We start from the raw sequence: 13,183 nt of genomic DNA on the forward strand, positions 1-13,183 counted from the left end.
AGAGTGAGTGCATGACATGTCCTTCACCCATCATGTATATTTCACCCAGTGTTCTTCAGTTTTAACTTTTATCAATATTTGTAACCATGTGAAAATGTGAACACTTAATAAATTGATGATATTCAAGTATACCCCTTGGCATAAACATTGTATTTTAGCCAAAATGAATTCCAGAATACCATCCACCACACTCAAAACTTTTGCATGAAACACCACCTCCCCACCCTCCCACCCACCCACCCACCCACCCACACACACACACACATACACACCATTCTTTAACTACGAGAAGTACAAAGATAATCACACACAAAGACTTTGACACCATATATAGTTGTGTACTTAAGACATGAGAAGTTTATTGCATATCAATCCATGCTCCTTGTGGTATTACAAATCCACAACAGTTTATTTGTGTACTTGCTATCAGCGTTTTATATCAACAGCAATATACATGTATACTTCATAATACTGTGTAGATTAGTATTCGATATTGAACCAATGTCCAACAATCTGAATCCAAGGGTAATGTTATAAACGATTCAACACTATGTACTTGTAGTGAATACCATTCTGATGTGAATAAAGTCATATTACATTTGGACTGCCTTTTATACATCATACAATTTATGTCATAAACATTTCAGACATCCAAGACTAATTACCACAGTAAAGTAACTGATCTTTGAGTGTTGTACTCATGTACATTGCAATGAAAAAAAGTGTAAGCATGCATACTATAAATGCAACCTCTAGTTTCAGAGCAAATTTACCCCACTCAATCATCATTAGTTTTCATTAGCTATAACTGTGGTTTCAATTATACAAATAAACCATAAACCAAAGCACTAAAATATTTCTTTCAATTTCACAGTCTCTGATATTATTATAGATATGTGTGAAAAAAAATCTACACTTCATTGGCAAGCATTACTCTTCTAAATTCTACTATTTTTCAATTGATCATTTTTTTGTCATATATTTATTATACACTATTATTATTAAAGTGCTATTGTTGATATACACATGCATGAGGAGATAAATACACATTACAATAAAACTGGTACAATTAATAATACATGGTAAAATAAAAAATGGTTGGCCATATTTGAACAATTCTTGTATATCACCACTTCATTTTCCTTTTTATCTGACCTTTAGACTAAAATAGTTTATATACTGACTAAGACATTCAGATTTGGGGTCAGATGATGTGGCTTTATGACAGAAGCTTCCCCTCTATAATATGGACGTTCAGATTTGGGGTCAATGTGTAGCTTTGTGATGAGCTTAATTGTCTTTCACTCAACTTGTACTTACTTTTGTACAAGCAAATACCCCTTGGGAGAAAGAGGATTAACCACTGTCTGCACACAGAATGTAATTATTACCGTCCACTGACTCTATTCTATCCGAATCCTTTACAATAGATATTACATACCATAATTAGAAAATAAGCCAAAATAACACGACGGAATTTGCATATCATAATTAGTAAAAAGTAAAACAAACACAACAATATCCCAAATGAGTAATTATCTCCTGATACATGTGAAATGAACTGATCAGTAGAGTTTGTTCCAGTCTTCACTCACCATAACATGGCTTTAAGTGAAGACTATCATTGATACACAACACAGTGTGTACTCTGTCATCACAGTTCGGTAACGTTTCTTCTATCCCTGCTTTATTCCTAACCCAGAATACATCATTTTCTATCACATTTTTGTAACTTACTGCAGTACTTCAACCGTATAAAGATGGATGGATTTTACTTTATAAAGCTGTGTCTGTAATCCATAGAATTTGTCTTCTTTAGAAACTGAGAAATTTCTGAGATGTGTCAATGACAACAACTTACTCAGTGACAGGAATGATTCTGTTAGAATGTTTATAAACCGCTGATGAACATTAAATATAAATTATCAGTCTGATATATTACAATGAGAAGTACAAATTCTGATAGAGTTATCTAATTACTTCTATGCAGTAGGTTGACACAATGATGAAGTAAGTGACTTGTTATCTGGGTAGGAAATCAGCAGGGATCTAACCTCAGCAACCTGATTGGACGACGTCACCACCGTCTCTCTTGGTGGAGGTCAATGTAGTGAACACCTGTAAACAAAAACAAAATAAATAAATATCAAGCAATTGTAACATATATTGCATGCTGTTTTAAGTATATTTGTATATTAACATTACTTTTCTAGGAAAAAAAATACAAATGATACTTTTCTTTTATGCATAAAATAGAATTTGTAGATGTGATTGGTAAACAGTAAAGAACAAGAAGTTCTACAAGCTTATATTTACATGTCTGTCTGTCTGTCTGTCTGTCTGTATCTTATACACATATAGACATGTTATTACCTCGGCACATGTAGGATGAATGCCAATGGTGGAATCTAGTTGTTCCTTTGTGGCACCACATTTCATTCCCAAACTGAAGCCCTGAGTCATTTCACCAGCATTTGGTCCCAACACATGAAAACCAATAATTCTTTCCTGTAACAGTATCACAAACAACTCATGAGTTATTGGAAATTAAAAATCCTAAGAACATAATGAGCAAACACATATTTCATACAATCATATAAGAAATGCTAAAGTTGGCACACACAGGGTGAGAAATATAATGCAAAAAACTGTCCTATGATCCACAACTCTTAAGATCACAGTAATAGTTATGGTTAAAGCTTCAATCATTTCATGGCTCAAAATATGAATTTTCTTCTTTCAACCAAAAAGAAAGTTGATGTGCTTGATTGATTTTGTTGTGAGTGAATGGTGTACAGATTATGTGTCAGATAGATTCAAGTTCACCACTGTTGTAGTGCATCAAAATGATGGTTGCCATCAGCGACGAGTAAATGGAGAACATTACAATATGTAGGAAGACATGTAGACTGTAGCATAAAAATTACATTGTGTCATTCAGACCATAATTAGGCTTCTTTCACAGATAGAGTGACACTACATATCTACGGCAGAGACATTGTGTTGCCAATGGATACTTACATTATCTTTCATATTACAAATCACCTTTGCATAGCATACATTATCTTCTCTTTCTGCTACAGTATATTCCAGAGGGCGATAATATGTATGATACACCTGTGAATGAAGAAAGATGGTCATTGCTCAAAATATAGACAACTAAATTGTGATGTTTATTTTCCCTGTGTAAAAATTCTGATTCGTTTACACAACATGCGTTTCTACAGTTTAAATGGGTCACTTTTTCACAAAAAAAGTTCTAAACATGGTTCCACAGAAATTCCCTAAATGGGTCACTTTGGGTGTGATAAAGCTGAGTACTTAGTTAATACATTAGAAATGTCTCAAATTCTCAAGTAAAATCAACTTTAAAAATTCATACAATTTTCACCCATCAAGTGTTAAACTAAGCCATTTATGGTAGTCCAATTACTTCCAAGAGTCACTGTAGAGCTACACAACAGACAAGCATTCTTATCTATGGGTCTCTGTTTTTACTGAAAAAAACATCCATTCCTTAGAAATGGTTGGATAATTAGAACCTGGGTGCCCCCCCTCCCCCATTACATCCAACACAAAACCCACAACACTGAGGCTACTTTGCGCATGTGTGCGTGTATGTGTATAGTAAAGTCTAGATTATATGTTAATTGGCCATTTGTCCGATTGCAAAAGTGCAATAGTTCATCTGGTCTAGTTGAGAACATACAGCAGTATAACAATACCCTGAGTACAATGTAAGTAATAACTCCAAAAAGACTCCCTTTGAACACACAATAAATAAAATAACAAAGAGGCAAACGTTACATTATGGATGAAAGTGTGTAAGTGAAGCTGGATATATGGGACTTGTGTCTGTCATGTCAACAACTTGAACCAAGGTTATTACAGTAAACTGAAAACTTACTTCAATGTTGTCTTCTCCAAACTTTGTTATTGCATCCTCCTCTGAGTAGCCACAACATCCATACTCCAGTGGAGTAAACACAGTTGTTGGTATATTGATATAGTCACACTACAAGACAAAATGACAAAACTGGGATTGAAAAACTCAAAGGAAACTCATTAGATACAATAAACCTTCATGTCTAGTGTTTTTTCTTAGGGTGTATTTTTCAGTTGAAAGAATATACAAGTTAAATGTTTACATAATAAACATTTTTGAATATTCATGTGCAATTTAAGGGGGGGAAGACAATAGTTTTTTGTCAAATTTAGGTTAAAAGTTTTAAATTAAAATTAAATTCACACTGGTTGAATCCAACACTGCAAATATTTTCAATTTATTCAGATATTTAGGGGAAATAAAGGTAGTTTCATAAACTTAGGGTTCTGGTGGAGAGTCATTTCATAATTTCACATCTCATAAATTTTGTATGATTGCCAAGAAATACCAAATTGAACTCTATTTCATCCATATTGTTTTCACACTTCTCCCAGGGCCAGGTTAACAACAAAAAATATCACGACAGGAATCCATACAAACTTTATCATAGCATATCTTAATGTTATACAGCATATGAAAAGCTGATCACCCACCTGTACATTACTTCCATCATACAACCTCTTGGCCAAAAGTTTACCAGCTTGTATGGCAACTGGAGTCAATTCTGGTTTGCCTTCCAGAATGTCACCAACAGCATAGATGTGGGGAACATTGGTTTGTTCATTGACTGCCTGCAATTGACCATTCCTGGTGAAGTAATTAGTACAAGTATATTGTTAATATTTTAGTTTCTATACCATAGGAGAGTCAATTATCATAATGTCGATGCTTTTATATCATCAGAACACTTGGGTACTATTTTTTTTAAAAATGTAATCATAGAGTATAAGAATAATTCAGCAATCACAAAGAACAAGTGTTTGAAAATAGCTGCATACACATGATTCACATTGTAACTGCTATCCTATCAGGTTCCCTATTGTAAAGCTGGGTTGACTCTTTGAAAATGGCTGCATACACACATGATTCATATTGGCTAACTCTACCAATGTGACCTGATCTGTCATACACACAAGGAGTACATTCACACAAATGTACAAATGAATTAAATACACAACTAAATATTACTGTGGTACATGGTTCAAGCCTGAAACCCCTCCAAATTCACTCTCGTCATTCCCATCATTTCCCCTTCCTTAATGCATTCCCTGCAGTTATAATGCCTCCGAATGTTAAAATACTTTCATGTGTTTTCAATCACAGAGCATGCTTTTCACAAACAGGCAAAACTCTTTTTCAGAGGCATGGGCTGACATTTTGGCACAACCTTGATAACTCATTGTGTACATGGTATGAACTACTTCAGTGAAGACTTCAAATACACAAACGCACTTCAGATAACTAACTGATGATGACTCACTTTGGGTTGACTTCAACACCAGCTTTGTCCAATCCAATAGTCCCAGTGCATGCATCACGGCCAATACCAAATAATACCTACAGATACGAACAAGTCACATATCAACTAACATCGCCCTTTGAAGACAGAATATCAAGACAATACATATATTTTCTAATAATCAACTGAGATATAACAAATCTACTGTAAAGTGTGATGGAAGGGCCAGTCTTTGTTTCATGCATTATTAAACAGATAATCAGAATTGATAAAGTTACTGAGTACCAGCACATGTTATTTTGGTGTTCATCCAATGTTAAGAAGTATTCTGAAGTTTAGTTTTTCGACACACAATGACACATACTGTATTGCATTCCAATGATTTCTCCTCCGATGTATTGGTAGGCTTGTAGTACACTTGCAGTTTTCCTGGCTGCCCCTCCTCTAACTGTACAATCTGAATGGGAAAAATAGTACAAGATAATAAATTAATATTGTGATACTAGCATCGTATATTCAAGAAAATGTTACTAATGCAAGCAATATCAGTCTGACATTATTGAACCCATAATACTGTGTCATCATGAAATGTAATAGTCTATCATGTAGTGGTCATTATCACTTTATCACCAAAACCTTCAACTTTCTAAACTGTTTTCAGATGAACTGTTCGTAGTCTGTTTATAGATATGCAGAGCTTGACAGCATAATGTCCTACTCGGATGGTGATCTAACAAGTTCAACAACATTCATACTACATGGTTGTGAGAAATTCTGACTCTTAATTTTATATTTGGTTAAGTCATTGCTTTCCACATGGAAACATGGTTGTCGAATAATAACTGGATAAATGGTAATACATAATATAAAATCCTTTACATATAATTCTACTGTGTATATGTATATCAATTCTCACCTTTGTAGGTATATGTTCCTTGATAAACTTGACACCATGGCTCTCCATGTAATCACCAATTTTGTTGGCCATATCTTGGTCAAAACCACGTAGCAAGATGGATCTGACCATGACTGTGACATCAAGGCCAATGCCAGCAAGGAACCCTGCACATTCTAAGGCAACGTAGGAAGCACCAACAACCAAAGTCTTACCTGGGTTGTATGCCAATGAAAATAAGTCATCACTGAAAATAAAAATAAAACATAAAGTGTAAAATAGACACAAACCTTACAATTCATTGATCTATGCATGACATCCTATCCAAATACCACTTCCTCCAAAATCATCAGTTAATTTGTAGAAAAACTGTTGTGAACATTTCATTCTTTACTCCCTCCACAAATAATTGCAACTCTGTCAGATATATAAGATGCAAAATGACAAACTGCTATATTTCTTTCTAATATTATAATATACAATGTCAAACATTACTGCTAACATTTGGAATTTATCAAAAAAATCAGAAGTTCTTCAGCTTCCATCATTGAAGGTGAAGAATTGCCATACATACCTGGTGATACAGTATTCTTTGGCACCTGGGATATCAGGATAACGGGGTCTCATTCCCACAGCTAAGACAAATTTCTCTGCTGTCAAAGTTGTTTCTTTACCACGCTTGTTAACCGTCTGAAAACAGATAAACAAAATTTATGAGTAAATCTTACAATCTCATTGACCGATTGTCTCTATTTCTCAAGATATTAAAATTACGTCAGAGGCACTGCAGCATAACAAACCTAGTATCAGAAATTGTCCCTTACTTAGCAGACTATTTGAATGCTGATAGCATCACAATTTTACCAGAAAGCTGCAGGTAGTTCTAAAGTGTCAGAATCTCACTATCTGTGGAGAACAAACCTTGCTAACAAGCAGACTATGGTAACTAAATGCATGCTGAGAAATTATGCATGCATGTGTGAGTGTGTATGTACATACATATGTATGTATGCATGCGTGCTCATATTTGTGAAAGCAAAGTCCATATAGGGTAATAAAGGAATTTATATGGCTTACCTTTACAGTGTGTGGGTCTACAAACTCTGCATAGGCATTCTGGTATGTCACATTTTTGTCTCTCAATTGTACTCTATATCCCCAGTTAAGAGAGCCGATGTAATTCTGTCAAAATAACAAAGACATAATCTCCATACAGATATTATGATAAGTATGATATACCCATAAACTTACTCCCCTTCTTTAAACATACAGACAGATACATGTATATACATCTAAACATGTACAGTAAACATTAACATATAAGGGTCACATGATTCTCAGCATTTAATGGAAATCACAAAAATGTCACTTACTACCCAGATTAGCTGTTTCTGCTACAATTTTACAGTATCTCTTCAATCAACAAGTTGTTCTTTAACAGAAACTATCAAATGTTCTACTGTATTATTCTGAGGAAAACTGAAATCTTGGGAGTATTATAGAGTATCAAAAACTACACATATCTCTGAAACTACTTCTTGGAAGTAATAAAGTGTGTCGAAAATTTCATATTTCTCTGAACTACTTCTTGGAAGTAATTAAGAAAGAGTAAAATAAACTACTTGTGTTTCATCATTTTGATGTGTGACTTACCTGTATAGCTGTCTTCATAGTGTCCCAATTATGTTGAACTGTAAAATAACAAATACACATAATGTAAGAATACAGGTGTGTGTTATCGTTAGTTACTATATTTGCACAGATAGCCATTGCCGTCTGAAGGAAGGAATTAACAATATTTGCTAACAATAAGTCAAGTTTTCCACTCACCTTCATTTTCAACTTTCCAGCCAAACTTCCTGGCATCTTCCAAGGAATGACCTAAAGTGTTTGAAATATAGTACATGTACATGTTATCAGTTATTATTCACAAAGACATTTACTACATTGCATGACTTTACAATATTTAGTCATATTTCCTGGCATCTTCCAGAGAATGACTTGTAGAGTTTCAAATATGGTGTATATTTTCAAAAACATCGAAGTGTTTACAACACATCATCATACAAAAATTCAGCCATCATTGAGCAAACTCTTTCCTTCAGTGTGCTGGCTAAAACTGCCAAATCACTTCCCTCTTCTGACACTTCACAGTTAATACAACTTGCTCCTATGGTAGGTAGTTTCCTTTAACAGTTTGTCATAAAAGTACACTAGAAATAAACTTACCAAGAACAGCAGCCTGGTGCATAAGTTTCTTTGGTATACATCCAACATTAACACAGGTACCACCAAGACCTACAATGGATAATGTGGACACCTTGATTATATATCTCTCACTTTTCATTCTTCTACTTATTCATTTATTTATTTATTTATTTATCCATCCTTTCATCACTCATCATACCTATGTACCTACCCATCCAAACATATATTTTACATTCATATTGCTCAGTACAAATACTGTATGTAAACAATGAATTGTTTTACAATCCACACAAAGTGATGCATGAAAAAAACCTATTTCTACTATGAAGAAATTATTGTCAAAAATCAATATAGACAAGTCAACGTCTTCAAAACATGACATACATCTTAGAGATTGGTAATGAAGTAGAGTCATTACATTCAAAATAAAGTGTCTTGTAGTGTACTGCAGTTTAAAGAGTTACTTGAACCATACTAACAATACATTTTTATACCATGTACATACCCCATGTAGTTCCTTTAGGGGTTGGTTTTACAAAGTCACACACTGCCACTTTTTTACCCAACTCTGCTGCAGCCTGTAATTACACAAATGAATTTGATTTGAATATCATTGTTTGAAATACAGAAAACAAATAAATATATCTCAATATACATTAATCTGTGTTAAATGATGATGACATTTCATTTGTGAAAATTAAATGACAAATGATCCGATAATAGTATTAAATTATTTTGTATCGTAATTGCTCAGAATGCTAGAAATAGACCAAAATCCAACCTGCATTGAATTCTAACCGTTCAATGTACACATATCTCTCTGTTGATATAGATACAGCTCAATCAGGTATTAAATACAGTGAATTCTGATGAGACCATACCATATTAGGAATCACAGCTAAAAATAAACTTATAATATTCCTATCTGTTGTTTTCTCCTAGCAAAATGTTTCACTGCACATAAAGTAAGAATCCATCAAATGTTCAAATCACATATGATGACTATCAGTGAAAACTGAACAATTTTGGGGCCGCGGGAAAATGTTTACTAAGTGTGACATCTATTTATCACCATTGTTTATTTTACATACTGACATTAATCATCAGTCTACACATCGATCCATGTTAGTGTTTCTCTTTGTCTTTTCTGAGTGTATGATTATAACTTGTTTGATGTCTTTCTATATATTTGACAAAAACAAGTGAATTTTTACCTTGGAAGCAGCTAGACCACCTGATCCTCCGCCAATGACTATCAAGTCATAATCATAATTCTGGTCTGAAATTAAACTCATCAATTCACCATTTCTGTGCTTCTTCAAAGTATCATCACATCCACCTATGTGTTTACCATTGATGAACACATTAGGAACAGTTCGTTGACCTGTCATTTCAAGCAGCTTGTCCTGAATATCTTTACCAATGTCTGCAGAGGAACAACCAATCTGATTAAAATCTAATTTAGAAATATGACTTCATTTCCTGTATTTATTTACCTTCACTTCCTTCATATTGTCGTTTGTTTTTTATACTGTCGTTCTGAGTGTGCACAGTCAGTCTTTGACTAAATTCAGTAAACATAATAGTTTGGAAAAAAATTAACTTTGCAAAGATCAAAGTTTGGATAAATTCACTATGTAAAGGTCAAACTTGTGTATACAGACTGAGTACTGATATAAATTCACCTTTCAATGCATCTAGTTTCATTTTCACAATATCAGCATGTTAACACAATAACATAGTCAAATTAGTCTGCCTGACTGTACAATAAAAATCATTCATCACTGACAATGTAAATTGATTAATTTCGGATATTAATGTTATCTATACCTGTCAATCATCGCTGATATATGTCTTAATAAATAGCCCCCCAAAAACCCTGTACCATGTGCCATTACTTTTGGCAAGTCAATGAACCGAGTATAGACCAATACAGACAATGACATCATCTGTCTTCACTATGGCAACAAACACTCCTAGTACATTTTAATAGAAGATAACTTATAAACAGCTAAGAATTAAGTCCTCAAATAATCTCAGCGACTCATCGATACAAATGTTTCTCTTGAAAATATATATTTTTAAATAAAACTTGTAGTTCACCAACTTACTGAAATGTCTTGTATTCTGTTATTTATAGAATATGACTTCCTGTGAAGTGAAGTGAAGCATAGACTGCAGGCTATAGTATGTAGCATGACAATAATCATACATCATGTGTATTCAACTTTGATTCTACTTGACTTACCCATTTGGTCTAACTCAACCACTTTGTAGGGGACATCTATAGAATTGAACAACTCTTTTATCTGAAAAAGAAAACAGAATTCAATATATTTCATATATCATGACAATTAACCCTTCCTAATATCAGAATAATCAGTCCTGCCGTTTTTGACTGTACGTCATTCACAGACAGACAGACAGACAGACAGACAGACAGACAGACAGACAGACAGACAGACGGACAGACAGATGGACAGACGGATGGAAAGACAGACAGACAGACAGACAGACAGACAGACAGACAGACAGACAGACAGACAGACCAACCGACCGACCGAGAAAGAGACACTTCACCATGTCTATAGCACGCAGTACTGAACCACATGTAGTTCAGTTGTGTTAAAATTACACTCAATATTTCCACAGATTATTTTTTTGGTTTGACCAAACTTGTAACATTTATTTTAGTGTACAACTGAATTGTGGTTGACAAAACAGGAAACAATACAATTTACTACAATGTATCTTAGTTTACCCTTGGTCCCTGAGATTCTGAAACCAAAACAAAACTAAGGATAAAACAAACAACAGTTTACTGTGTTCATCAGCACTGGATTGGATTGAATTGCATATAAATTACTGTGGCCTTCAGCTTCATATTGTTAGGTTGTCAGTACTGTCATGTCATTACATAATATATTCCATGGCCATGTAGCAATAACAATTAAACATTATAATAGTGAATAGACATGGATTGAATAGCTCATTACTATTCAGAAATATGTGACAGTTTTTAATAATGCAGGTACTCAATGTTCCTTTCACAATTGCACTCAGAAAATAGAGTCAATAGGTAGATATTGAAATCAATCCAAACTAAATACTTTGAATTAAACATACATTACATTCTCAGCATATAATATACCTGTCAAGTTTACCCAATTGTTATTTATCATAATTTATGGAAATTTATTGATGATATATTTCCCAGCTTTCCACTCTTTTAGGCTCTCTACAGTTAAACCTTAGCAGAATTTCTGCATCTGAATTCTGAAGATGACGATATGAATATATTTTATCAATAAAATTTTCTGAATCTTCTAGTCAAAGAAGATTCATGCTTGTACTAATTTACAGCTAACACTAACCTTACTTAGCATGTATTACTAACTATAACAGTTTGATGCCTATAAAATAAAATATGAGATTTATAATGTATCGTGATTTTTAATCCTCTTTCTCCAAAGGGGGTATTGTTTGTAAACAAGTAACTTACTAGTTGGGAGAAGGAGGATTCAGAACTTATGTAACCAACTGTAGTCTACTGTCAACGTCACATCATGTGTTATGGCTTATTTCATGGTCTTAGTAATTGTAATTACATGTACATATCGTAGTGCTTTCAATTTAATTTGTTCAAAGTCCAATTAATTATCATAAAAACAAATAAACATCAATAATTACATTATTTACTCAATGAATACATGTATGATGATCAACTGTAGTATCGTTGAAATAAAAAAATATGTTCACGAAGTATATTAAATACATGAAGCGTACAGTTGCAAGCATAAACTGATTCACGCTGACTTGCATATTTCATAATGCTTTGTGCGTTAACCCGGTAACTCATGGCGCGGGGAATTTCCATCAATGGACGAACTTTGGACCCAAGTTTCTTTTATTATTGCTCCAGCTATCATGTCACCATTTTGTACCATCAGTAAGAAAGTAAAAGTAAAGCAACTCACCTTTTTGCAAAATGGACATGTTGATTTACTGAATAACATAACAGTGTTATTAGCAATGTGCTGATCGATAAGACCTTTCACTTCAATCGGCGCCATGTTGTTGGTCGAGATTTTCTTCAACTCAGGAGGGGATCCTCCCGAAGTAAGTTGTCGCTTAATGGTGATGAAATACCGTGTTACCTAACTTGTAAGGCTCTTTTCAACACTTAGACGAGAGTTACTATACACTTTGATTTGCATTAAAGAAATAAGTGAACGAGTGCTACAAGCATACACTGGCCTTCTTGCGTGACAGCCACATGTACCGAGTCATGTGATCAATCACCTGACAATTGTTATATTAGATGACATGACAGTACGCTTACTTGTGCAGCATGCGCTATGCGCACGAATCTTCCGGCCCTGGATCATTATTTTCTGTCTGTATTTACTCAGGGAATGACCTTGCAAACAACCTAAATGAAAAACGGGGATAACCATGAATGTTTTATTGTCTACGTACGCGACAATCAGTATTTGTGCTTGTAAGTTGTACGTCTAAGATGTAGATATATTTACTTGTAAAATCAAAATTGTGTGTTGACTTGAATGTGCGCGCTTACAGCCAGAGGCCGAATGATAAATTATTTCTCGAGACTGTGACATGGGTAGCGCTGTGTGTCACCTATCAGCCACCAATAAGATGCACCAACACAACGTAAATTACACACTATTTTTTTTTTACTTTTATTTTTTTATTAATCCATAAAGACAAAGTC

General features: G+C 34.0%; 1 protein-coding gene across 1 annotated transcript; it reads right to left on the minus strand.

Moving 5' to 3' along the window:
• Window positions 1-353: 353 nt before the first annotated feature.
• Window positions 354-12,719, minus strand: LOC144442347 (thioredoxin reductase 1, cytoplasmic-like). The gene is made up of 17 exons (XM_078131666.1): window positions 12,426-12,719; window positions 10,697-10,757; window positions 9,663-9,874; window positions 8,954-9,026; window positions 8,470-8,538; window positions 8,071-8,121; window positions 7,894-7,931; window positions 7,318-7,422; window positions 6,815-6,930; window positions 6,262-6,487; window positions 5,710-5,802; window positions 5,367-5,443; window positions 4,540-4,693; window positions 3,908-4,015; window positions 3,022-3,117; window positions 2,374-2,508; window positions 354-2,118 (listed from the first exon to the last, which is right to left on the minus strand). The coding sequence occupies exons 1-17, from the start codon at window positions 12,519-12,521 to the stop codon at window positions 2,056-2,058; spliced, it is 1,773 nt and encodes a 590-aa protein (XP_077987792.1). The 5' UTR covers window positions 12,522-12,719; the 3' UTR covers window positions 354-2,055.
• Window positions 12,720-13,183: the final 464 nt, after the last annotated feature.

The sequence above is a fragment of the Glandiceps talaboti genome, chromosome 1 (genome assembly GCF_964340395.1).
Source record: "Glandiceps talaboti chromosome 1, keGlaTala1.1, whole genome shotgun sequence".
NCBI classification, from domain to species: domain Eukaryota; kingdom Metazoa; phylum Hemichordata; class Enteropneusta; family Spengelidae; genus Glandiceps; species Glandiceps talaboti.